Raw genomic sequence first — 25,948 nt, 5'->3', positions numbered from 1 at the left:
TTTGCCCATTAAGCAAAGACAACACAGCAATGGATAAATCTATTGAGGTAGCAGGGGGTGTGTTTTAACAATGCTTCTTTGTGCTAAAATAATCTTCGCTATTGTACTTTGACAGTGCAGGACTGAGTGATTTGTTTTTGATTTGACTATTGCAAAATTCAAAAGCCACAAAAGTTTCAGCAGCTGCATGCAAATTAGAAGTCTTGGCACTGGCAAACAGCTTAGAGTAAGCAGGTGGCAGCTCTTATGAACAAGCCTCTCTGCAGTTAGTGGCAATGAAAAAAACTGTGGCAAATGTGCAAAATCAAGAGTTTGCATATTAAAACAACGGTGGCCACGAGCAGAATAGAAGGGGGAACCTAACAAAAGCAATAGAAATGCAGCAGTCATTCTCAGACGGATCCACCCTTACACTCCTATAACAAAAATCATCCCCATCATGAGACTGTTCCCTGAAATGATATTGTACTGTTCCATAACAAGACTCTTATTCCCATAAGCATTATTTTATTCTAAATCAACCTCATCTACACACAGCAGCCTGGTGCAGTTGTATTATTTTGCCATTCATAGATTTTCCATTTAGTGTGAACAACTACTCAACTAGCTGTGGAATTTGCCTATTCATTTTTAGTGACTTAACATGTTGCATCTTTCATTCATAGTCACACATAGACTGCATATTGACTAACTGGGAGATTCCAGTTAGCCAATGCTAACTGAAAGCATTCCTCTAAATTTCAAGTTCTACGGACCACAATGCAGTCTGTACTGTTAATTTTATACCCTTGATGCTATAAATGTACAAGCTTTCTTTTGTCATAATGAAGGCAACATTAAAGAGCAGAAGCATGGAAATTACTTCAGAAAGACAGTTCTCATCTAATTTCACAGCATGATACTAGATAGAAGTACAATTGCTCTTTGAATCTATCAACTCTCTGATGCTATTAGTAAAAAGTAATTTCCTAGAAAGATCCAAGAAAACATTAGATGATAGATCAGATAAACTAGCATGAATTTTACCAGTGCATACAAATTTTCATGTTGGCACTAAGCAAAAATTATAAGAAAACATATATAAGGAAAAATAACACAAAAAAAAATACCATAAGCTGGCTAGAACTGAGGAAATGAAAATTCTGCCAGAGAACTTTGACCAGTGACCTCTTTATAATTTCCAAATATGACGCAGAACATGGCACAGGATTTCTGATGACCAGGGCAGGCAGGGGTGTGCCACTGAAGACTCCACCCTGCAGCACTCTGAATACCAACAATCAGGCTGAGACTTTCAGTCAACAGAAAGCTGTTTTAGGAATCCACCAACTCTACTGCTTAATTTTCACGTTTGCTTACTCGCCCTTTTATATTTAGCTACAGAACACGAGGAGTGATCACATTTTCAGTTCCCAGCCAGTTCTGAGCTCAGTCACTTTTCAAGCACAGAGAGCCACCTCTGTGGGCTCCTGATGTGCAGTACATGCCTGCTCATGGATGATATCAGAAAGCTCTTTCACCATATCCTGAAAGTTTGATTTTAACCCCTCGTGGTACTCCACTTGATCCTCCTTAATGAGACGCTCGTTGAGCTCCAGAGCAATTCCACAGGCTTGGATAAACTTCCTAGGGAGGAAAGGAATGAACTTGGAGCATTACAATAGTCCAGTTTTCTCTCAAAGCAAGCAGTCGAACAGACAGGCAAATCTCAGTACCTCCCACCCCCTCTTCTCTTGTGTTTGGGGCAAGACATATTCCAGGGGTATTCCTGGCCCAGGGAACCAGGGAATGAAGAGGGACTGCAACCCAGGTACTGCGCTTTCCGCTGGAGCTCCTGTGAGCCTGGATCCTCACAGGTGGAACAGCCAGTCATGCAGGGCTGCCCAGAGCTGGCTGCATGTGACACAGCAGGGCTGGCAAAGGTCAGGCTCCTGACAGCACAGACACCCTCCAGAAGGAAATTCACACCATGGGAAGCTCTTTCTGAGGTCTGTTATTGATTCTTCGCTTCATTTAACACATATATTTTCCTTTTTTTATAAAACTCAATTTAACACATTCACAACTGAAATGAAGACTGTGTTTGCACTGCAAGGCTGGAAAGTAAAACCATGCATGGCATGTTCTCAGGGATTGCTCCCTGACTGCCAGGTTACTTGGTACACAGAAGAATGGGACTGGTCCAAATGCTGCTTTCTTCATACAAAAAGAATGGAGAAATGGGTGAAATGGGAGCCACCAGCACAGAGTAAAAAATGCAGGGGCTGGTGGACAGCTGGTTGCACCTGAGAGACCCAGAAAAAGAGTGTGGCAAAAACTCATCATACTGAGGTGAAACAAGAGTTGCCTAATCATATCTTGGGGGACACTTTCAAGTGGGAGGCAAAACTTACCCTAAAGGACAGAAATTGGAAAAACACCTGTGCAAGTCACACAGTTTCAAAAATTAGCAACAGAAACAAGAACACTGCTCCTCCACCATAAACTGGGAAAGTATTTGCTTTAAAATATTTCAAGTACATCATTAGCTAGCAAAAAAATCTCCTTGGAAAAACTGGCAAACAATGCACAATATCAAAGACCCTTGAGCCCCTGGACTGTCATATCTCTGGTTTTCCAACATACTTCATGTGATAATCTCAAAAACGTACACAAACTGTTGAAGCAAGTGTTCAAGCGAATCTCCCAATGGAGAGCACAGCCCTGGACTTGGGAATATATATCTTGAAATATATGATCTTGACATATATAATTTCATTGGCTTTTTTCATATGTGTGAGCACCCACAACCCCATGAGACTTTGATCTTTATAAGACATATCTAAGTATCCAGCATCTGCTGAGTTTGGAGACAGACAAAAATATAACCAGAGCAGGTACCATCTTCCACCCAGCTGCTAGTTTTTATTACTTAGAAATCCTACCTGAACATTTCTTTTAACTCATTCACCTTCTTAGCAGGATATTTGCTGGACTGGCTGTCACTTAGGAAAGCTCTGGCATAGGCCAAAGGACCAGCATTAACCTAGAATGAAAGAAGAAATCATTTATGCTAGAACTCCTGCAGGGATAAAAAGAAATATTAAGATTGTTTCCTCATATTTTCCTCCTATTTCTGTGTGGAAAAGCAGCACAGTCTGAGTCCTAAGGTCACTCATCCAGCTCGAGAAGCCAGACTCACAAACAGCTCTTTGTTCCTGATCCTCACAGTACAATCTTCAAGACTTAAGTATGTTTCAGCAGTTACTTATGGTTAATTAATGTGCAATTACACTTGACTCTGTCAACACCACTGGAGGAAATGTTTATTCCCAGCGTGCGCAGCACTGAACGTGGCAGGGAGGCTGTGCTGGAGGCTGCAGCCCTGAAGCCTGGGGAGTTAATGATTTCTGGAAAGTAAATGTGTTGTGACCATGCCTCACCCCGAGCTGTGCATGCAAATGAGATTCTGAACAGACATCAAACAGACTGACCTGCACAGAGACACAGCCCTGCAGTTTGAGCTGCAGCTGGATCATGTCAACATCACCAGCAGAGCTGCAGAGTTTCTGCAGCTCTGCTGTCTTGTCCTTTATTTCATCAGTAGCGACATCAATTGGCTTTAAATTGACTTGATGTTCATAATTGACTGGAATTCTCTTCTTAACATATGGAAAGGAGTTCAAAGCTAGCAGAAACAGCAAAAGAAATTTATAGATTGAGAAGTCATGCAGCACATAGGGGTACTCTTCACAGAACATATACATCCTTGGGGATGTGAAATTCCAAACAAGGCTATAATTTAACAGGAAGATTTTTTTAATCTGTAAAAATGTGCACATAAAAACACAAGGTAAATCCCCCCTCCCAAGCAGAATATTGTCTCACACTTCTGGAATATTTTCATGAGCTGGAACAAGTCTCCTAATAGTTACTGATACTGTCTCATGTTCAGATATTTGTACTTACTAGTTAGAATGGTCCTTTTTTTGCATTGTTCTTCCACACTGCCATGCTTTTTTCCAGATAAAGTGTAAGGAGTTTCAAATACAAATCTATTGATATTATGATTTCTTTCAAATTCAGTTTTTCTTTCAGACATTTCTTTGTCTTCAAAGTAGGGCTTCACATAAGTCACTTGAATATGGGCATACTTGGGATCAAGGTCTTTAATATTGACCTATGAAATAAAGAGGGTTACACACAGGAGGAGAAAAGGTTACTAAGTTATAATTATTCACTGGGATCTGATTAAGAATAATTCCCTCTGATCTGGCCTCACTGCAGGAAGGCCAGTGACTTGCCAAATGCCCATTTTGCCTTCTGCAGATATGTCTAGACCATCCACCAGCAGACAAGACAAGGAGGTGTGGCACAAGAAATACAGCACGTGGTGCCAAACAAGCTGTTCCTGCAGCAGGCAGTCACGTCTCCTGACCCATCAGGGCAGCACAGGACTGAGCTACTCAGTCCTTTTAATACAACCACAAAGTTTCCAGACTCAGTGATCAAAGATCCAGTGCTCGTGCAGTGCTGGGCCAGCCAAACCTGTAGGCTTGCACTAAACCAGCTTTGGGATCACCAGCACTGCCTTTGGTAACCCAGATAAATCCCACTGCAGCCTGAGGGTGTGCACAGCTCTTGCAGGGAGCATAAATAAGTATTCCAGAAGAAAATAAAGGAGCTAAGGCTGCAAGGCCCCAAGAGGTTTTCTTTTAGACCATCTTTTAGCAACATCAAAGCAACAAGAAGCAACTCTGCTTCCAGTCACCTGATGCTCTGTGCTGGCTTCTAATGCCTTCAACAAGGCTCAGAGCAATGGGGATTGCAATTTCCATTCATAATTCACACCTGGGAGCCACAGCAGCACCTTGTCAAGCTCTGCAACATGTCCACACACAGGAGCATGAGGATGCCAGGACAATGGGAAGCAAGGTGTTTGTAAGAGGGTGGAGGAGAGGGCTCATTTTCCCCCTCCCCCTGGCAGAAGGAAGGGATGCTCTGTCATCTTCCTTCAGCTCCACAGAGCATGCAGTTTAACTCTACCTTATTAGAATCCTGGATAATCTTTACAGTCTCTGACCCAAATTTTTCTCCATATAGTTTAAGAAGTCTGAAGGAGATTTCTGAGAGGCCTGTCAGTTTGGGTTCCTTATAGACGTATTCCTTCCCATCTTCTTCCTCAAAGAATGTCTGGCATGAACCACAAAACAAAACAAACAAACAAACAAACAAACAAACAAACAAAAAACCCAGTGAGGAATAGCTGTGTTCCTTCATTTGGAAAACTTGTATCTTAGGTTTGCTGCTTGTAAAACAAGCTTCTACTAACATTTCAGAAAGCCAAAAAGTTTGCGAAGGCTATGGCTCACAAAGTCTCACTGAACTTTGCCTGTTTAATTGGTTCCTTCAAAAATGGTCTAAAAAAAATAAAATTCTTCAACCAACACAAACACAACACATCATTACTTGAGTACAAACAATGAGAAATCTAAACTATGTGGAAGATGGTTTGGCCAGCATTTGACCTTTTGGAAGCTTGGAAAGAGATAGGCAGGAGAAAAAAAACCACAAAAACAAGGTACAGAGAAGGAGCAGAAAGATATGTGAGTTGAGGAAGCCCTAACAGCAGAGCCACAGGAAGAGTCTGAAATTCAAGAATTTGTGTAAGCTGCAAGAGACTTCAAGCAATAAAAAAAGAAACGAGTTTCCTGTGCTTTAATTCCTCTTGTATGCAGGGAAGTGGGATTTGGTGCATTTACTGTAAATGGAGACCAAAACACATCAAAGGCTGTGCTTGCATCACCAGCCTTACCCATAATGGAAACAGCATGGGAACTTCATAATTTGTTGAGCTGTTCCAGTTAGAACTTGTGACACAGCGTTAAGCTCTCTGTGTGTTGCTGGAATACAAAGCCAGAAAAGCTTCAAAATGCAAAACTGGATCAAGTATTGGTTGTTGGGATGCTACACAACTCAATTTTAAGGGCTGATCCAGTTATTTCCAACTTCCAGAAAACTAAGCCAGCAGTTGTTTCCTTTCATCTGTTGCTAACCTTATTTACTTTTTACATATCCAAAATTACAGAGAAGATGAGGGTAAATATAAAATGCATGTCTGCATTTTATATGAGGGTAAATATAAAATGCATGTCTGCAGCGAAAGTCACTGCTCTGATAAACTGTGACAGTGACATTCAAAGGTACAAACCCATGATGGTTGCAGGGGTATTCATGATTTCCTCTAAAAGAAGGAGTAAAGAAAGGCAAGGCTAATATAATTTACATGTTTTTTTTATAAAGAGGGGTCCTGCACCTCCCCTTGCCTGAGTCCACAAGCAGAAGCAGCTTGTTCAGAGACAGAAAGGACATGAGAGTATCACACTTTATTAATTGCTATAGGTGGAGAAAAAAAATAAAACCACAAGTGCTTTTAAGCTCAGAAGACTTCAATGAGATATGGTAAGAGCACGCCACTTCCTGGGACTCTGAACCCCAGATCTATTCAGTTTTCCAGCTACCTCAGCTAACACAAGCACTACCTATCTCTACATGTGTGTAATCAACACTGATACATATTTTGCCTCCAGCCTCTCTCATAACCTTTTACTCTGCTAATACCCAGAAGGCAGCAGCATTTTTCTGTAGAGAAAAAATAAGTCTGTTACTGCTACTGTTTATATACTATGGCTATAGTTATATACTGTTAGTACTTATATACTATACACACTAAATTATGTCTGTGTAACCTACAATAACTATAACTACAGAAGAAACCTCAGTGTTTTCTGAACCCACTAAGGCATTTCCTAGCTGCTGAGTTGTTTTAAGCCTACCAGCAGAATCATAAACTTTATAATAAATCACGTGCTCCTGGAAACAGACACAAACCCTCATCCCCAGAGTGCAATACTAAAACACTCAAGTGGACACACTGGTGGCTGCACCAGAGGAGCTTTTCAACTCCAGGTCTGACAGAGCAGCAGCTTTTGGGGCCAGGATGCCTGGTGAGGGCAGCTGGCAATCCAGTGTGTATACTTACTTGTCCATAAAAGGCCACTCTGAAAAAGGTTCCAAGAAGCCGCTTCCTTGTGTGCATGACTTCCAATATCTTAGCATATGCTCCATGGAGTGTTCTGTACAGCTGGGTGAGTTTCTGGAAATCACATTTTAACATTGTGAGGAAAGCAGGATTTTCCAAGCAGTGCATTTTAGCTAACACCAGAAGCTTCTGAGATACCTGAACACAATCCTCTGGAGAATTGAAACCTTAATTTCTAAAGAGGTTGAACTCATGCAATCTTGTTTGAAAACCTGGTTCTAAGTAGATGCTTAGTTTCGGGTCTGCAGGGTACCCCAGACTGCAGGAACATCCCTGCCCCTGCAGAGAAGGCTGAGTACACTGTCTCAGGGTGTTTCCCGATTGAGCCTTCACACACAGAGCAGCTGGCAATGTTTTACCCAGAAAGTCTTTAAGCTGTTCTAAAAACAGCTTTACAATTAAAAAATAGGTTGAGGTAAGGCTTCCCCCCCTCCCTCCAGGTTCAGTTATATGGCTGGATGTTCTGTGATGGCAGAGGGAGGGAAAGAGGACCAGTACTAAGCTGAAGCACAGCTGACAGCACGTGGTGGAAGGAGCAAGGCTGGGAACAGCCTCCTTCCTTCCTCTCCACTTGCCACTGAAGTACCCACAGATCTAGTCCTTTCTTTGAACTGTTCTCAGTCTGGTTTTAACCCTTTAAAAACTCAGGTCTCAGAAAGACTCTAGCTTTGATAAGCATATGGAATGACAACAGGTTTTTTTATCAGGAAGGTGGTAATTATTCACTAAACATGAGTCATCCATGTCGTTAGCTTTGATAAACACCTTTCAGATCATTGCTTTCACTAATTTCTTTAATAACCAGAAATGAGGCACAGTGTGTGCTTTACTGACGCCAATTCAGTAACTAATAACTTCAAAAATAGAAAAGTCTCCTTTTTTTTTATTTCTTAGCAGCCTAGAAAATTACCTGCTCCATGCAAATTAGTTGGAAATACCCACCTCAAATTCACGCCGCTTTTCATAAATGGGAATGATCAGTTTGGAAACCTCAGAAATTGTTTCATAACGCTCTGCCTTCCACAGGCCATCTATACACTGCTCCAGCAGCTCCACCAGGACCTCCTGTGACAGCAACCAAATGGGTGGTGTTACTAACACTCCAGCTTAGTGTAAAACCATTCTAACTTCAGATACTTCTATCAGATCCCAGAATAAGTAATTGCAGTTACCTAAGTTTAAACACTGTGTTTTCCTGCCCTTTCTAAAGGCATTCTAAATTTTGGGGAGGAGGAAGGGGAAGAAGAAGAAAAAGGACAAGTTATTTTTTAAAAATTCATTCGTTCTTCATAAACCATTAGCCAGCAAGTCTGTCCTGGTTATTTAGTTACTTCCCCAGGAAAATGCAAAAACTCTGGGAGAGTATGGACAGGACAGCACTGGAGATCAGAGGTGTGTGACTAAGAAACTCACCCAAGAAACAAATATTGGCTGTGATGCCAAGATCCTCAAGCCTTGATGAAGGGGCAGCTGGGCTGCAGGGCCACCTTGCTCAGCCACGTGGCCAAACCAAGGCAGCTGCACAGGGATGGTGCAGAAGTACTTGTGAGACTTCATGACTCATGGGTGGATCTACCCACTTCCCCAAGGCCTTGCTAGGGTTTCTGGATTGTTCTGCTACAATGGTGTCCTGCAGAACAGCCCCAACTCCATGGGGACCCTAAGATGACCTCTCCCTTGCAGAGCTTCACTTCATATTGTCCCTTCTTGGAAATGCCACACCCGGCTGTGCTGCCCCATGCTGGCAACATTAGCATTTGCATAACACAGCAGGCAAAGGTTGTGGTGCTGCTTTTTCAGCCTCAGTGCTAGAAAAGCTATTCATAGGAACCAAGAACTTACATAATTTTTACCTGTCTGAATCATACACAGAAAATTCTCCAGAGCAGATTTCCCTTGGGAAATTGGAGTGGAACAGTCTTGTTCACAGATATCAGTGCACAACTGCAATTTGTTAGAGCTCATATGAATGATGTCTAAAACTAAATCCTAATCAGGTATCAAATATCCTACCATCCTCCTACCTACAGTACAGGACCTCACCTCACTGTAATGTACATCCATCATCCCACCATCTTCTTTCATTGCACCTTCTTCATCAATGTTGGGAGTGATCTTCCTGAAGGCAGCACATCCACTGGGAAACAGTTCTGCAGCAGACAAAAGCAAATGGATTAGTGGAATTATCTCAAATGTGTCATGCTGCTGTATTTTGATCTGAGCTGGCAAATCAATATCACTCAACTCTCTCACTGCCCCACTCAGCCCTGGTGGGATGCAGAGGAAAATCAGGGAAAAGAAGAAAAACCCATGGGCTGAGATAAGAACAGTTTAATAACTGGAACAAATAAACTAAGGTAATAATAATAATAATAATAATAATAATAACAGAAAGAGAGAGAGATATAAACCTCAAGAAAATCAAGGGATTCACAATACAGCTGCTCATCACCTACTGACCAATGCCAAAACCATTCCCAGACTGGCCCCTTTCCAGGTAACTCCCCCAGCTAATACACTGGACATGACATTCTGAGATGTGAAATATCCCTTTGGCCAGTTCAGGTCAGCTGCCCCAGCTATTCTCCTTCCCAGGTTTGTGTGCAGCTCCTCACTGGCATAGCTTGAGACACTGAAGAAGTCCTTGGCTTAGAGTAAGTGCTACTGAGAAACAACCAAAGCAGCCTTGTGTTGTCAACGTCACTCTCACACTGAACCCAAAACAGAGCACCTGCTACCAAGGAAGGAAAGAACTCTATCCCTATCCAGCTATTGCTGGAGAGCTGGGTGGTAAGCACACTGAAGTGTACACTCCTAGCAAGTAAGCAGAGTTAGGTACCCCAAAACTTTGGGTAGTTCAGCCTTTACTAAATCATTCCAGCCTCTGTATATGTAAAGAGTGCCAGTGACAGAAATAACTCAATGTTCAAACTTCATTTAATATTCATTTGGACTTGTTCCTCTTCCCTTTTAGAAGTTCCCCTTTACCACTACTTGTGGTAAGCAGCCTTTGTGTACAAATAAAACATTGCGAACTTTCAGTACCCCCCTCTCTGCAGCCCTGTGAAATGTGCATATATATCACAAGAACACATCCTGGTTTTTCCCCACTTTGCCATGACAAAGTACAGAATTTGGAAGGACTCCAATCCCCCTGAGCAGAGCACTGAAGAACTTTCCAGCCAAGGCAGTGTATGTAATCAGCATTCATGCAGCCTTAACTTTCTGAAATGTTAAGGGTCCACTTCAACAATTACTCCCTTAAATGGAAATGAGAAATGGGGTCAATATATCAGCTGTAGAACAGGTATTAAAAGAAAACCTGCAATGTGGTGTAACTTGAGAACACACGGCTCTGTCCTTCCTTCCTGTTTTGCACTAAGCCACAAAACTCTCCTTTTTTTCTGATTGTTCTTTACATATGTGTATGGTTAGGCTACAGTCTCATTTCTTGACTGAATTTTGACTGCTTTATTCTACAGTTTTCTGTACTGCCTATAGTAATAATTCTGAAATCATATTGAGTCAAGTTTTTAACATGGCCTTCCCCAGTGAGCACATTTCCTAATATAAAATACAAGTGAACATTTAAAGCAAGACATGATGTGTCAGTTCTTATTTCACTCAGCACCATGCTAGCATGGCTGTCTAAGTGAACAGGTATGAACAACATTCATTTCTTAAAAATTATTTATCTTCTAGCTTTATACACTACAATAACTTCTTTTTCCTTTTCAGCTTATTTATAAAATTACAATTTACCAAACTGAGGAAGCCTTGTCTTTAAAAAGATTCTGACACCCCCAAACCCCACCATCATCTTCCTCGTGTCTCCCAAACAGCAGACACTTACTCTTCCTGTGCAGGAACTCTGCAACGAGGGCTGCAACGTGAACATAGCACATGGCTGCCTGCAAAGCACAAAGGGAAATTATCAAAATGTCATCGGTACATCTGTCCTGCTGTGCAGTACGTTTTCAATTGCACCAATCACCTCTGAGAAGTCTCCGTTCTTCACGTGGATCTTGGCCATGCTGTCCAGCCACGTCTTCCGGAGCTCGGGGGTACTTGCGTAAGACTTGGCCAAACTGTACTGGAGATCCACCAGCATTTCTGGGTCCTTCTCATGTTCTTTCATTTGAGCAGTAGCCATGAGCACTGTGCGGATTCTCTTTGTCAAATCCTTGACTTCGGAAGGAAAAGCTGTTGCCTGACACAAAACAAATTGAATTAGAAGCTAATACAGAAAATACAGGCTTTGCCAAGGAATGACCCTTTCAGCCAACTTCACTTATCTGAGAACACTGAGAACAGTAGATAAGGCTAATTAACTCTTCCTTACTGAACTCCCACTGCACACAGTGTTTCAGCTGCCTTCAGAGGCATTTCAGTCATGACATGCACAGGGCCAATCTCTCCAGGTGGTGCCCAGGATGCCAGGCTGGCTGTTCCTGTGCTACAGTGAGGCTGCCACTTTGGCATCCTGAGGAGCTGCTCTGAGAGCAACACAGAAGTGCTCCATGCATGCAAATATCTCTGGATGAGACCACAAACCATGCCTCCAGTATTTTTTCATGTCATTCAACATCTGGCTCGTTAGGCTCTGATGTGGTCTGTCTTCAATTCCTAAAGCACTGAAGGCATTTGTAGAGCTTCCCACCACAGGAATGTAGTAGAGAAGCACGTGCCCTGATCTGATCCCCTGCTCAGAACCAGGCCAACATTGAGTTAGACCCAAGCTTGCCTAGCCAAGTTTTATAATCTCCTAGAACAGAAAATCCACCTCCTTTCTAGGCCTTGCCCCAGGGCTGCACAGTGCTCTTGGGAAATAATTTTTTCTTAAGCAAAACTGGAATTGCCCTTGCTGCAACTTGCATACACTGTCTCTTGTTCTGCACTCCACACTCTGAAAAGAGTCCAACTATGTCTCTATAAACTGTCTGCTGTGGAAAGAAGAAGGTAGCTCCCCCTCAGCTCTCTCTCTTCCATGATGAGCCTGGTTTATGCTCCCTCTCCTCAGAGTCCTGCAGCCCAGCTGCTGCTGTGGCTGTGCATGGCATTCTCTCCAGTGTGTTGAAACCTCTCCTGTACTCTTGCACTTACACAAATACAAAAACTTGATATAATGATCATCTTGTGATGTAAATTACAAGTAAAGTATGGCTCAGTAAAACCCTTACCAACATCTGTGTGCAGAAAAGAACTGAGGTTTTGCCAGGTATATTCTACCTATAAATTTGTTAGATCACAATTAAACCCCTAGTGGAAGTTCCCATGAAGCCTTTAGGTCATAGGATAACCATGAAACTGTAAAAACACTTCCCATTTCCCCTATCCTGCCTTGGCAGCTACTCTGTGTGAAATGGAGCACATTGCAGTTGCTCAATGGATTGGGTACAAACCACTAATTCTAGCACAAAGACAGGCAATTATTTTCCAAAGAAATACAACCATTAATCTCCACATAAGAGCTCTTTCTTAACATTACTGACACTTAGTTGAATAAAACTAAATCCTGCTAATTATTACCTTCAGGCAACAGAAATACCAGACCCTCCCTTGCCATTTCCCTCAAAGCTGGGAGTTCCTGGAAAGCTCTTTGGACAATCTTCCAAGCAGAACATGGCAAAGCACAGCCTGAGCTGCTGGGCTCCCTCCCCTTGGTGTGAGGCCTCACCTTTGGAGCATGACCTGCCTGAGCAGCTGGTCCTATTGCTGCTGGCACGACGCTTGTTTACTGAGCAAATGCAGCCTACTACAAGCCCATAAATCACAGTTCCAGTCATTAGCCCAACCCTTAAACACAGTTTCCTGGAGTGTGTCCCCAGGCTTGCATCAATGGCTGATAGCACCTGATGGGATGTGACATCTCCAACTCACCTTCATCGGCCTGTCGCTGTTTGCAAAGTTGTTAATGATGAGCAAGGAGTCCTGAAATCTGGTCCCACCACTGAGGGCCACATCTGCAATTAACTGGCTCACTGCAATTATTATCTGTGGGACAAGGTAGAGGCTTTATTTAAACAAGCCAGAATAAAAGGCTTTTACTAAGGTCACAGTTAATAAAATGCTCACAGGAAAACTTCACATCTTTTCCACCACGTAAGCAGCGGTTGGCACCGTGGCTCAGCTCTCACATCTGCCAAGGACAAACACTCCCCAGAGGACCAAACTGCCTTGCAGAACTAACAATCCAACTATTCCAGCATGAATCCCTGTTTGGACATTAGCTACCTTCTTCTGTGATTCTTTACAACCCAGAGGGTATTCATCTGTTCCCCTAGGTATCTACATTGCTTCAAAAACTACCAATGCCAAAAAGCAGCTCCTAGGAAATCTCTTCTTCTCCCTTAAGGGCAGCCTTCCACACGATCCCAGCCAGTCTCTGGCACAGAGATGTGTCTGGTGTCTGATACACTAAAATTCAACAGCTTGAAGTACTTGATGGCAATTATTTTACCTAAGGGTGCCTGGACCAGTCACTGGAAATGGGAATTAGGCAAAGCCTGGAAAGCAGGAGGGTTTTTGTCCATATGGCAGTGGCAGGATCCTCTGCAGGTAGGAGGTCACAGAGCTCTGTTGCTGTAACTGTTCACTAAATCTGAGGTGTCCTGTCTCTAGCTTTTCTCCAGCCACTGACCTGAAGATGTGTTCTCAGAAACGTTCTCCTCTTGGTGAACTCAAAATTGTTTCTCATCAGGAGGTACAGAAGAGCAGAGGCTTCGTTCCTTGTGGAGGACACCTTGGAAGTGCAACACTTCAGGATCTCATAGCAGAGGGCAGCACACATGTTCACCCTTCCTTTGAAAAATGCTGAGGGAAACTTCACAAGAGACATGCAAATATCAGAAAATACACCACTAAATGGCATAGGGTTCAGATGGGCAGGGGTACAAGGCAAAAAACTAAGCTCCAGCCTGGACAGCCTCAGCAAAACTTCTGCCAGAATTCTGAGTCTGAAAGTATTTGTGGGAATGAATTTGGGGTCTATTTTTAACCACATTTCCTAGACTGATGGGAACATTGCTGTCATGTTTCTTGGGGATGTGATTGCTTGTGTCCATCTAACCCTTTCCCTGACAACATCTGGCTTTATTGGCAAATTCTCACCAAACTGGACTGATAGAATTACGTTATTCCAAAAGCCACAATCACAAGCAGTGGGGCAGAGAGGAGAGGTCCCACAGGCATTCCCACCACAAGGTGCTATCTGGAAGATCAGAAAATCCGTCAGAGCCCAACCAGGAATCCAACCTCACTGGGAAATGTGACCTGCAATGCTCACACATTTACTTCTACATGATCCCCCCCAAAAAAATCTAAAATCATGCCTGCATGTCCTCAGGAATACAAACAAGAGAGTGGCTTGTCCCTTAGAACCTAAAATTCAGTGACCTGCTCAGCCACCCAGGGAGCAGCAGGACCAAGCCAAGCAGGGCAAGCTCCCTCAGCCACAGCAGGGCTCAGGGACCTGCAGCAGGGAGAAGGGAACACCAGCACCCTGGTGGCCTGTCTGTCCCCTCAGCAAACCCCTGAGCACAGCTGCCAGGGCAAGCTCAGCCCTGCCTGGAAAGGGACACCTGCAGCAGACAGGTGGGACACCTGTGCCAGTGGGCAGCAGCCTCCTGGGGATGCCAGGGTGTGTCCCTCTGGCTGTGGTCACAGGAGCTGGCTGGCAGGGAGGTGACACCACACTTGGCTTCCTTCCACCTCGGCACAGGCTGAGCACAGGGAAGCAGAACAAGGAAGGGCTTTGTGCTGGCACGCAGGGACCTGCTGGGGAGGGGAGATGCCAACAACTCCCGAGGGGGTGGAGGCTGCTGGGGCATTGCACAGCAGCACTCTGCTCCTTCTGCTGCAGCTGGCAACCAGGCCCAAAGAATTCCCTGGCAAAAACAGAGGCAGCCATGGTTTTACCAATTCAGAGGAAAGATTGTTCAGTTTATTCGAGACCCCATGGTCCCCATGGGCCATGGTGCATTAGCCACTTTTATCTGCCCCACTACCTTCTGCCCATGGGGGGTGACAGTAAATAGTGTCAGCCAGAGGCTGAAGCTGTTATTGTGGCCCTCCACTCCTTGCACTAAGTATGTATATTCCAGGAAAAGTGGTAGGTGCTGCCGTGGCTACCACCAAGGCGTGCTGGTGACAGGGTCTTAAAACAGGGATCTAGGACCTGTGGCTAGCAAGATGCTGGGATTGCACCAAGAAACCAGAATTAGGACACAAAACACTTTTTGTTCACTGCCTCTGGCCAAAACTTGTCTTCAAAAAACAAAATGGGAGAAAGAAGGAAGACAAAGGCAAATAAACATCATAGTAACATAGGGTCACACAGATTGTGTGTGCACCTGGGAAAGGAGCTCCAAGGATCTGCTGCCCCTGCAGTGCTGTCCTTCCCCAAGCCAGCCAGGATCAGCACTGGGCTTAGCTGAATGCCAGGGCACAGCAGTGGCAGGGACACTGCCTGCCAGCAGAGGCTTTCCTGACACTTCCAGGGCACTGCTAGGGACAAAGCCCTTGCCTGGGAATCTGCTGCAGGAGGAGCCCTGTGCACACCCCTCCCACCAGCTCTGGAGGAAAAACTGTGCCCTTTCCACAGGGAACCCGTGTCCCTTCTGGAGAAGAAGCCCAAGGAGATGCAATGGCTCCTGGTGCCAGGTCCAGGGAAGCAGATCCAGGGTGTTTGGCTGCTGGAGGCCCAGGCAGGTGCTGCCTGTGGCTCCCCAGCTGGCCCAGAACACTGGGGAGAGCACGAAACAGCCCCTGTGGTGATGATGTGCACAGGAGCCCATTTCTGATCCAGCCCCACACAATGGACCAGAGCAGGGCTCAACCCAGCTCCCAGAGAGGCTCAAAGGGATATGAGGGCAGGACAGCCATGGGGACAGGCAGGAGGATGTCTGAGCTCATCTTTAATGCACACCCATCCTCTATGCATGTTTTCCTTTATAACCTTTAATTTAAAGACCATTCCTAAGCATGCATGTAGGTATTTATATATGTATTTATCTGTAAGTGATGCCCTGAAAAGACAGATCCAGTTCTTAAGAAAACCTAGAGTGTGAAACAAGAACAATCTAGCTTTTTTTGGTTCTTACCAGCCAGTAAAACAGAGACAGCTTTCTTGCCAAATTCCCAGAACACACACATGCAACCAAAACCAAAGATGCAAAAAATTACAGAATATTTTTTGTTCTTTGCTTTCTTGTAACATTTTTTTAAGTCTTTTGCCTATCAAATAACTAGATGTAATGTAGAAGACAAATTATGGGATGCAGAATACATCTCAGGATTTTTTTTCCATCCAGCAACCATCTGCTGTGACCACAAATAAGAGGGGTGCTCTTTTCATTGTAATTACAGCTACAGAAGGCCCTAAAAATGAAAAAAATTCCATTCTAACTGTGACAAAGGTATAACCTTCTTGAAATTAAAACATAGAGCAGAGCTAGTATTTGAAAACAAACTTGCAGGAAAACATTTCGGCCTTGACTTGTCATGCAATGCAGTGACCACCTGCCCTGGCCACCATAGCCACTTCAGGCCTCAGAAGAACCCTTGAGAGGACTTAAAAGGAAGTTTGGGACTTGTGTGGTTATGGAGCTGGCAAAGGAAACACTTCCTCCTTCTAGATACCATCTGCTGGGCTCATATCTTGCTTTTACAGAAGCCATATATGTCCTGCCACAGGGGAAATGTGAGAAAGCCGAAACCAATAACTTGTATCTTTAAAGACTCATGATGTGAAATTCAGCATGGATTTAGACTGAGATAAATCTAAAAAACCAATCCCACTGCCCATCCTTGCAGCAGCCAAGCATGCAGCCTCCCTGCTGCCACTGATGTTTTGGAAAGCAAGTGTGGAACCCCTGAAGGGCTCCAGGCTTTGAAGGCTGACAGTGAGATCAAATTGAGCAGGTGTGCATGTCTGGCTTCACATTCAAAAAATCCCCACAGAAAATATGCCAGGAAGGCAAGGAATGTCTTTTATTTGCTATAGGCACAAAACAAATATTTCTGGCTAAACAAACTTTTGGCTAGCAAGGGGGAGAGCAGGGTGTGTGCAGATCTGCAGCAGGATGGATCTCGAGGCTAAGCAGACCACAGGCAAGCAGAAAAGTCAAAAGGAAGGCAGAGCAATAAACATGCACTGAACCCTGCAGAAAAACAGTGATTCCTGCCCCTGCCAGCTGCCAATCTGCAGTCCTTAAGAAGCCCCAGGGAAAAACACCTTGTAGGAGACCACTGACTGGAGCAGACAGGAGCCAGCAAGATCTCTGCATTTCTGCTTAGCACAAGCCAAAATCCAGCCCTAGACTTACACTAACTCTTAGATTTGCTGTGGGGTTACAAAGCACAGACTTTTTCCACCTTTGAACAGCAGTTTAGCATCTCTTCTTTTCATCAGACTTTGCTCAGCAGCTAGTGCAAAAGCTTTGGAAGTTACCCTTTGCTGCTTGCCACTCAGACACCGTGCCCTGCCTGGCTGCAACCATGGATTTTCCTCGTTAAGGAAGTGTTGTGCTCAAGGGATTTGAGGTGTTTTAATTGATTTTGTATTTATGATAACTGCAAAGCTTGGGAGGAATGGTGTTCTCATGTACACCAGGTCTGGAAAATGTCCTTACGAGCAGTGGCAGGTTTTGACAAGCACAAAGGGCAACGTCAGCATCACTCACTGCTCCTTTGTGGTCAGCTGTGGCTTTGTCACTGCCTCACTACCTGCCAGGGCTCAGAGAGCACAAAACAAGGCTCAGCAAGGACCATCATCTCTCCCAGCAGTGGGTGAGGAGCTGCCTGTCAGTGCATGCACTGTTCAAGCAGCAGCACTGGCAGCTTGGGGCAAAGAGTGAAGCACCAGCTGTTGGTTGAACAGACACTAATCCTGGTGACCAAGGCCAGTGTGGGAATCCCTCATGATTTCTCCTTTTGCTTCCTGATACCCAACAAATAATGAATCACTAGAGAATTTAACCTGAGCTGTTCTTTAAATCACATTTCCAAAATATCACTTTAACAGGAGTTTAACCATACTGGCCTCTCTGCCATGTTTACAAGTTCTCCCACACCCTTGCCATTGTACCTACCTTGCTAATGAAAGCTCTCAGAGAGGCAAACACATGCTTAAGGGCTGCTTCTGACTGCCCATTTTTGAGAAAAGCCAGATGAATATCAAAAACCTTCTTCATAAGTGGATTGTGGCCATCGTTGCTTAAAAGCTGGGTCTGGAAAGCAACAGGAGAATTTACTTAGCAGAAATGTTGTGCCTGAAGCTGGAAATGACAGAGATAATCTTGCATAACTAATCACATTAATTCTTAAGACAGATAAGCAACAGGGCCTTCAGTAAAAATATAACCAATAAAATGTGACAATCAATAAAAACTTACAGTAGTTAGCAGAGGCTATTTTTGTAGCAGAGAAAAAAACTAAAATATTTTATCACTTTCAAATCACTAATTCCAAAACCTAAGTCAATATTCTGTACAACTGTCACTGGTTGCTTAGTTATTTTAAATAAAACTTGTTGTTACCAATGTAACTATCACCCTGGGGTTGTTTGGTTTTTTTTTTTTTTTCCATTTCTTTTTATTTTTCTTGAAAATTGTTTTCTTTGCAGCCCAAAAGAGAGAGGGGGAAGAAAAATAAAATAAGACCCATTTTCTCATTGGATAGATTTGTAGCTGCAGTTGGTAATCTCACTTCCCTTGTTTCCTGCAGAGTTTTGCCAGTTTGCCCCTCGTGCAGATATGGTAAAATGGAATTATTTGAGGGTTATTGATACGCTTTGGTGTCAGACCAGGTGGGCTGTGCCCACTGCCATCCCCACAGGGCTGTGCAGGAGGTTTGGGCATGACACAAGCATGTGGATATCCTGTACTGACAGGAAGTCAACAGCCCCCATCCCACTGCCAGTCCTCACAGCCCTTGGGCTGCCTCAGATTTTGACACCTTGCACAGACCTTGTGGTAAGTTCAAGATCCAGGGTTTTACACTGAGCTCATTTCCTGTGGCAGTGGAACAGCACCAGTCCAGCTGCTGCAGCACAGGACCCACTCGTGTCTGGTGTGGCCCTACAAGTGAAGCCAAAGCCCACTAAAGGGAAAGGGAATCCAGTCTGTCCTGTGGCTTGAAAATCACACTGTTTTGTGGTTCAGCAATATTCCAAAAGAGGCAGCTGAGAAAGCCAAGCAAGATTTAAGTGGTGCATCTAAATCCTTTTGCTGTTACTAAACTTCTCAGGAGTAATTTAACATCTGCACCAGGATGGCTTTTTGGCTCTGCAAAGGAAGCAGAGGCTATGAATACCTTTCTGTTCATCTCCACGTGGAAAGGAAATCTTCACCGTGCTTGCTCTGAAATCCAGAGCTGCTCTTGTGACACCACACAAGACACGTTGCTACATGCAGGATTCCTCTGACTACACTTCAGGAAGAGCATTTCTGGAGCAGTATTTTGCTGCCATCCTGGGGCTCTCTTCACCACAGAGGCCTTGGTTTTTGAAGATGGCAATGGCTGCTAAAAGCACAAATCCCAACATGGAGGAGAAGATTTCTACCCATAGTTCTGGTCCTGTCTGTTCTGGTAACCACAGCTGGAGTGCCTCAGCCCCAGAGATATTCATGTACAGTGATTCAAAGAAATCCGGGCCTTGCTTCTAGGTAACTTAGGGTACAAAAGAGTGGCTGTTCTAAAAATGTTGGACATTCATTTCCCTTTTCTCTTGTCCCTCCTTTCTACACGATATACATTTCCTCTTATTCTATTTTTGTAACACCTACAGTCATGCTACAACATACATGAGATTTTCTCTGGCCTTGCAGTTTTGAAGAAATGGCAAGATTGTGTATGGGTATAATTACTCTGAGACCCTGTGAAACACTCAGTTTTGGAAAATAAACAAGCTTCAAATTATTTGCTTTTGGAAAGCCTTCTATATTCTTTCACTCTAGGAGAACAGATCACCAAAATCCACACACATATAAAACCACAGCACACTTCTCTACAACATTTTTGATTTCAGTGCTGACCTTGAAACTCTGAGTGAAAAAAGAGATGGTGTCCAGGACTGTCAGGCACACTTCGGTGGCAATATTGCCCTCCAGTAATGCCTGGTGCACAATATCTGCTTCTGAGGTGCCTGCATCTGTGGACAGAGAGAAAATTAGGAGGAAATAGTGTTCAACACTCCAGCTCCCAAAAAATCTAAGTGCTATACAGATAAATTTCTCCCTTGCACTTTCACTGCATTTGGGAAATGATGCAAGAATAGCAAGATGCTGAATTTGCCAACTCCATACAGGTAAGTTGCCTCAGCCTGATGCCACACCAGAAAAACAGTACCTGTATTGGCCCTTAATATCACTGTCTTTAAAGGCAGGGAGAGCATGAGGTGCCCAAGCTGTCTCCAGAGAGGGGAGATGGCAAAGTGCTCCAGTGGGACAAAATGCACCCACGTGGAGAGGCTTAGAGCAGATCCCAGCACAGGTCTGTGTGCAGTGCAGCTCTCCTGCTTGCCCTGTTCTCTACCCAAAACAAAGCACCACCTGCCCACACACTCAGCCAAGGAAATGAGCCAAGACAGGCAAGAGCAGAAAGCCACACAAGTCCTAAATCCCAGGGGTGGTTTTTAAGGGGCTGGCTTGAATGCCACCCTCACCCATCCAGGAATGCGGCAGGGAGGCCTGTGACATTCTGCAGAATCTGAGCAACCTGAAGCAACCAGCAGCAAGTGGAAAAGGCCACATGCAGTTTTGCTCAGGCTGGCACGTGCCCTGGGCCCTGCTGGCCCTGCTGCCACACGTACTGTGGTTGAGGGTGAAGGAGCTCTCCAAGCTGCCCAGGTGCTGGAGCCGCACCCCGGCCCTGCTGCGGAGCGCCGGCATGGTCTGGGATTTCCTCTCGGCTGCCGTGTGCTTGGACAACCAGGCATCCTGCACCCTGCAAGGGGAGCAAAGACAGGCCTTGGGCAGCAGCAGCAGCAGCCACAGCGCTACAGGATCACACCAGGATGGAGACCTCTTCCTCCAACACACCAGTGTGGGACACAGTCCCAGCAGGACTGCCCACGCTGTGCCCATCTTGCTGCTCCAAAGGTCCTAGGGCTAACACAAGAGCAGGGATGCTGCTCAGGAAGCAGGGAAGCAGCTGGGGCTCTTGTCTCACCTGCAGCTGGCTGGGGGGGACACTGCCAACCTGCGCTCGCCTGAGCCTGGGGGTCTCATGCAGGAGCTGGAGGGGAGGGAAGGGGCAGGGTGCTGAGATGAGGGGCCCCTGCTCAGGGCACGGTGCTGAGCAGAGCCCCAGACCCACTGGGGCTTGCCCAGTGTGGGTGTGCACCAGCCCTTCCCACCTCTGCTGGGGCAGGGAGCACGGGCATGATCCCCACACCCCAGATAAAAGGAGGCAGTACCTGGCAATATTTCTCTTCCCCACGTATCTGAAGTGAAATAAACACACCCTAGGAAGAAAATGAAATATGTATCTGTTACAGATCCTGCAGATCAGGAACAATCCAGAACATTTAAAAGCTACCCTGTTCTTGCCTGCAGCCACACTTCTCTGTGCACAAGGGCTTGGGTCTGTATTTACAAGTCACTTCACCTCACATTCTTGGTTTCAAAATTCTATGGCACATCCCTGTCTTCTCACCCATCTGTTCTCCCAGATTTGCTGCAAAGTGGAGGCTGTGACAGTGAAGGGGAAGCTGAGCCCACAGGTGGTGGGACACACCCCAGACAGAGCACAGGGCACTGCCACCAAACCATGCTTCCTCAATATATGCCTGCTTCTCCTCAGAGGGAGGAAGAGCGTGTCATTCCAACCTGGCCAGACACCCCTAGTGCTGCACAGGACAGTGTGTGCACTGTGGTCTCCTCCTTAGCCATTCTGACAACACAAAGGTGCAGTGTTTGAACAGCAGCCTCATGATACTCACTCCAGAAGCACGAGGACATTGATCAGCTCCTGGGGGGAGAATTTGTTCCAGTAAGCTAAAAGAGTATCTGAAAGAAAGTGAAGAACAGTGCACTGAGATTTTTAAAAACCCAAAGTGGGGACTCTACAGACCAAAACTGATGGTCCCTTGTCCTTCTGGCTGCCCCCAGTGAGCAGGAGGCACCAACCTTCAGAGATCATCTTCACAATGTACAGGTAGCACATCAGAAGGGTCCGGATCTCAAACTGGTCCAGCCGGCTGCAGTGGGACACGCTGCTCCTCATGGAGCTCCTGCGGATCTGCAGGGACACAGCTGTGACACACAGGGCTCCTGGGCTGTGCACAGAGGCTGTGCAGCGTGGGCACAGCAAACCTGGCACGCACCAGCAGCGCTGGCATCCCTCCTGCCCCACACACGTGCACCCCACAGCACCACGCCTTGGAAACTGCTCATCCAGTGATGAGCACCTGAAAATCCTGAGAACATCACCAGAGAAAAAATGTCTGGGCAGTGAATGACAGGTTATCCAGCAAAATAGGAAAAAAGAAAGCCTGCTTTCATTTCCCCTGCTCTCTGCATCAGCTAAGCTCCTGGACATTTTTAAAGCCAGTTCCCCTAAAAAAAAATTCACTGGCTGTCACCATTTAAAGCAAACATGTGATTTTCTGTTAAAGACATACACTTGCAAACAAAATATCAGTTATTAAAAAAGGAGGGCATTTCATCTTAAGAACTTTCTCCTCCCCTTGATTTTTGGAAGTGTTCTGATTTTCCTCCTACGTAGTGACTCAGGGAAAGTACATGAAATCCTGATGATGAGTCAATTTATGTGGGAAAGGCTTGGGCATTGTGTGATGGGAAGCATGACTTCTACATTATACTAGTTTTATTTTGCTTTCTCCATGCTTGCCTGAGCTGTACCCTTTGATAAATGGACACAATGAAGCCCTAGGCTTCTCCTAAAGCTTTGCCTCACACGTTTGGAGAGGGATCCACAGACCTCATTTGCTGTTTATTCTGGGATAAGCTGTGGATGTGAGTCATAATAAAGCAGAAATAAACAATCATGTTAGAGTTGGAGACATGGTGCTATGGCCAGAGATTTGCTATGGACCATGCCAAACTACAAGTCAGCACACAATTCACTCCAGGGGAATGGGGCAATGAGCAGAGTCTGCCTCAGAGGACTGCTGAAGCTCTGCTCCTCCATGGGACATTGCTTTTACACAGCTCTGGGCATATTGCATTCCCTAACAGACAGATTGCTTTCAACAACTCTGAAAAATTTAAGAGGAGGATGTCTGGCCATGGGGGAAGAGCTGAGCTGGAAGCCACACCCCTGCAAACCCCATCAGCAGCACTGGAGCACTGCTCAGGGCTTTGCTGGACAGTCAAGTGCTTGGCTGTACCCAGTCCTGGAGCTCAGTGATTTATGGAGGAGAGCTTGCAAGGCCTCACCTCTTCTAAGCATGCCAGGACACAGCCATGAGCTCATGTAATCTTTGCCTTGCTTCTTACAAGGGCCAAAATTTTTGAAGATGCATCAATGACTCACGCCAACCCAAGATATCTGCAAAGTGCCTTGAGGAAAACCAGGGATTGGTTTGCACAAATACCTGATTTCCATGTGTGCAATCTGCCAAGATTACTGAATATCCCCCTGTCTGAACAGTGGGGTCAGAGGTCTTTGTGGCATGACAGTCACTTTCTGCAAGGGGCCTGTGGTTCCTCACCTGGGCTGGTTTTCCTGCAAACATTTTATCTTTAGTCAGTGGTCACTGGCAATCTCACACCACGGTGCTTTGCTTCTCAGACATCTGGAAACCAATTCCCAGCACCAGGCACTGGGGTGCAGCCAGGCTCAGAGCCACCCACACACAGGGAGCACGTCTGAGTATGGGCAAATGCACCGTAGGAGCAGAGATTTTCCACACAGATTTTGCCTTTCATCTTCAACAAGTAATTTGTCAGCCATTCTATTTTTGGCTCAGCGATGTTTGAAGAGGGAAAGCATACCAGGCTCGTGACTCTGACCTTTGTTAAACATCAATCTGGTTGTTTCCAGAGATATCTAGAAGCAGCTTTTGAGAGTGTTACCACAGGGAATTCCTTTTCCCTCCCCCTTATTTCACACAGCCTGCAGGCTGTGCTGCTCTGCCCAGCCCCTGGTACATTACATTTTCACTCTGATCCGGAGAACTGGTTGCTCCCTCTGAGTTCAGGGATCCTTTTGAGTCCTCTCGCTTCATTGCATGGCCATTTGGAAGGGCTGCTCCACAGGCTGAAAAAAATCCCAGACCCCACAATTAAACCCTTTGCCCTTATCAGCACAGCACAGGCAGCACAGATGGGGCTTGCCAAAGCCCCATGTCTAAAGCTGCAAAAGGCAAAATCTGGAAAGGACGGGTAGGGTGACACCACATCTGGGGAAAACCACGCAGAATCTGTGAGGCCTTTTAGGAGATGATTGTTTCAGGTTTTGGGTAATGGGTTTTGGGTGCTTCAGGCTGGTAACAGCTGTTTTAAAATAAATGGGAAACTTAGAATTTAGAAAAATTAATTTACCTGTATCTTTGTCTGCAATCAGGCTGGATCTGCTTGAGGGGGATGGAAAACTGCATATGAATTCATCCCTGGATGCCTGTAAAGCAATGTAAGGTTTTGTGAGCAATCAAAGATAACACCTATTCTCTTACAGAAGGGAACAATGCAATACAAAATGGCAGATTGGAGCAGGTTTTAAAAACAACACAGCTGAAAACAAGAATTTCCTTACTTCTACAACTAGGAGACAAAGGACTTGGGAAGGAGAACAAAGAATAGCAGAACATATTAAATAAGTCATAGTAGTGTTTTCCTTTTTGTTTTTCATTATTTGAGTTGAAATTCTGAATTGTTTTTCTCAGATGTCCTATTTGTTATTCTTTTGGCCCAGCAAGGAGGAAAGCCTGGTCTGCAGGGCTCAGGCCACTTGGGAGCCACACACACAACTCTCAGGAAGGCAGGCAACTCCCCAGAACAGCTGCTGGGGTCCCTGGCCAAGTCCTGCTCAAGCTCGCTGCTCTTGGAGGGACTCAGCTCCTCTCCAGCACTGCACAGCCTGTCCAAAACCACGTCAGACGTGGAGGCACCCAGCTGTACTCACAGGGCTGGAGGCAGGGCAGGAGGTCAGCGCCTCGTGGCTGGCCACACGCTGCAGGTTCTCCAGCAGCACCCCGAACAGCGGCAGGTACAGCTGGGCAATTTTAGCCTGCTGGTTCTGAAAGCACAGAGAAAAATATCAGTAAGAGCCCAAGCTCCCAATGGAGTGAAAAAAGGGGAACTCTTGAGCCAAAACACGTATACATACATATCTGTATTTACACACAGTATGTGCTGTTCAAGAATGTGAGCTGGTTTGGCTTCTCACCTCCACTTCTAGAGCTGCCAGAGAGGTATTACCCTTCTAGCAACAAGCTTGGGGCACTCGGGGGTTTTGGAGGCTAAATAACATTCCCAGTCACAGAGGATGTGTGAAAAACTAAGTCCTGGATTTCCTAACTCTTTAACTGGCACTTGACTTGCATAGTTTGATTTTTAAGTGCAACACTCAGGAGTAACATAACAGAAACATTTGCTCCATGCTTGGTGCTGGCTACTGCTTCCAGTCAGAAATTCTCCATAGCAAATTCTTCTAGTGAAAACAGTTTGAAGAAACAGAATAATTTGGATTAACTGGTACAGATAAAAATGATTGGGTTGACATTTTCCAAATGGAGGACTCTTTTATGTCCAATTCTTTTTTGTTAAACATATATTATCCTGGATTTGGCTGAAAGGTTTAAAAAAAATTTAAGGCTTTCAAATTAAGTAGAACCTTTTAAATAATAAAGAAATCCAATTTTTTCTTCTGATTTCATATGACAAGAGATAAAAGAAATCTTGA

The 25,948-nt window shown here is 45.0% G+C and overlaps 1 protein-coding gene across 4 annotated transcripts in view; it reads right to left on the bottom strand.

Moving 5' to 3' along the window:
* DOCK11 (dedicator of cytokinesis 11) overlaps window positions 1-25,948 on the bottom strand; it is a 76,998-nt gene that overhangs the window by 2,601 nt on the left and 48,449 nt on the right. For 3 of the 4 annotated variants that reach the window (XM_064426699.1, XM_064426697.1, XM_064426696.1), the window contains exons 32-53: window positions 25,169-25,282; window positions 24,589-24,664; window positions 24,201-24,304; window positions 22,210-22,321; window positions 22,023-22,089; window positions 21,498-21,545; window positions 21,251-21,316; window positions 20,892-21,025; window positions 20,116-20,231; window positions 18,172-18,309; window positions 13,722-13,904; window positions 12,962-13,075; window positions 11,076-11,291; window positions 10,935-10,992; window positions 9,125-9,231; window positions 8,024-8,146; window positions 7,022-7,135; window positions 5,026-5,172; window positions 3,949-4,159; window positions 3,474-3,667; window positions 2,925-3,025; window positions 1,488-1,626 (exon numbers count right to left, since the gene is read on the bottom strand). In XM_064426699.1, coding sequence (XP_064282769.1) covers window positions 1,488-1,626; window positions 2,925-3,025; window positions 3,474-3,667; window positions 3,949-4,159; window positions 5,026-5,172; window positions 7,022-7,135; window positions 8,024-8,146; window positions 9,125-9,231; window positions 10,935-10,992; window positions 11,076-11,291; window positions 12,962-13,075; window positions 13,722-13,904; window positions 18,172-18,309; window positions 20,116-20,231; window positions 20,892-21,025; window positions 21,251-21,316; window positions 21,498-21,545; window positions 22,023-22,089; window positions 22,210-22,321; window positions 24,201-24,304; window positions 24,589-24,664; window positions 25,169-25,282 — 2,682 coding nt within the window. The remainder of the gene's footprint in view (window positions 1-1,487; window positions 1,627-2,924; window positions 3,026-3,473; window positions 3,668-3,948; window positions 4,160-5,025; window positions 5,173-7,021; window positions 7,136-8,023; window positions 8,147-9,124; window positions 9,232-10,934; window positions 10,993-11,075; window positions 11,292-12,961; window positions 13,076-13,721; window positions 13,905-18,171; window positions 18,310-20,115; window positions 20,232-20,891; window positions 21,026-21,250; window positions 21,317-21,497; window positions 21,546-22,022; window positions 22,090-22,209; window positions 22,322-24,200; window positions 24,305-24,588; window positions 24,665-25,168; window positions 25,283-25,948) is intronic. The other variant, XM_064426698.1, reaches the window with a different exon arrangement.

Source organism: Passer domesticus, chromosome 7, assembly GCF_036417665.1.
Source record: "Passer domesticus isolate bPasDom1 chromosome 7, bPasDom1.hap1, whole genome shotgun sequence".
Classification (NCBI taxonomy): domain Eukaryota; kingdom Metazoa; phylum Chordata; class Aves; order Passeriformes; family Passeridae; genus Passer; species Passer domesticus.
Note: the sequence above shows the minus strand (reverse complement) of the source record. Positions and strands in the feature narration are given on the sequence as shown.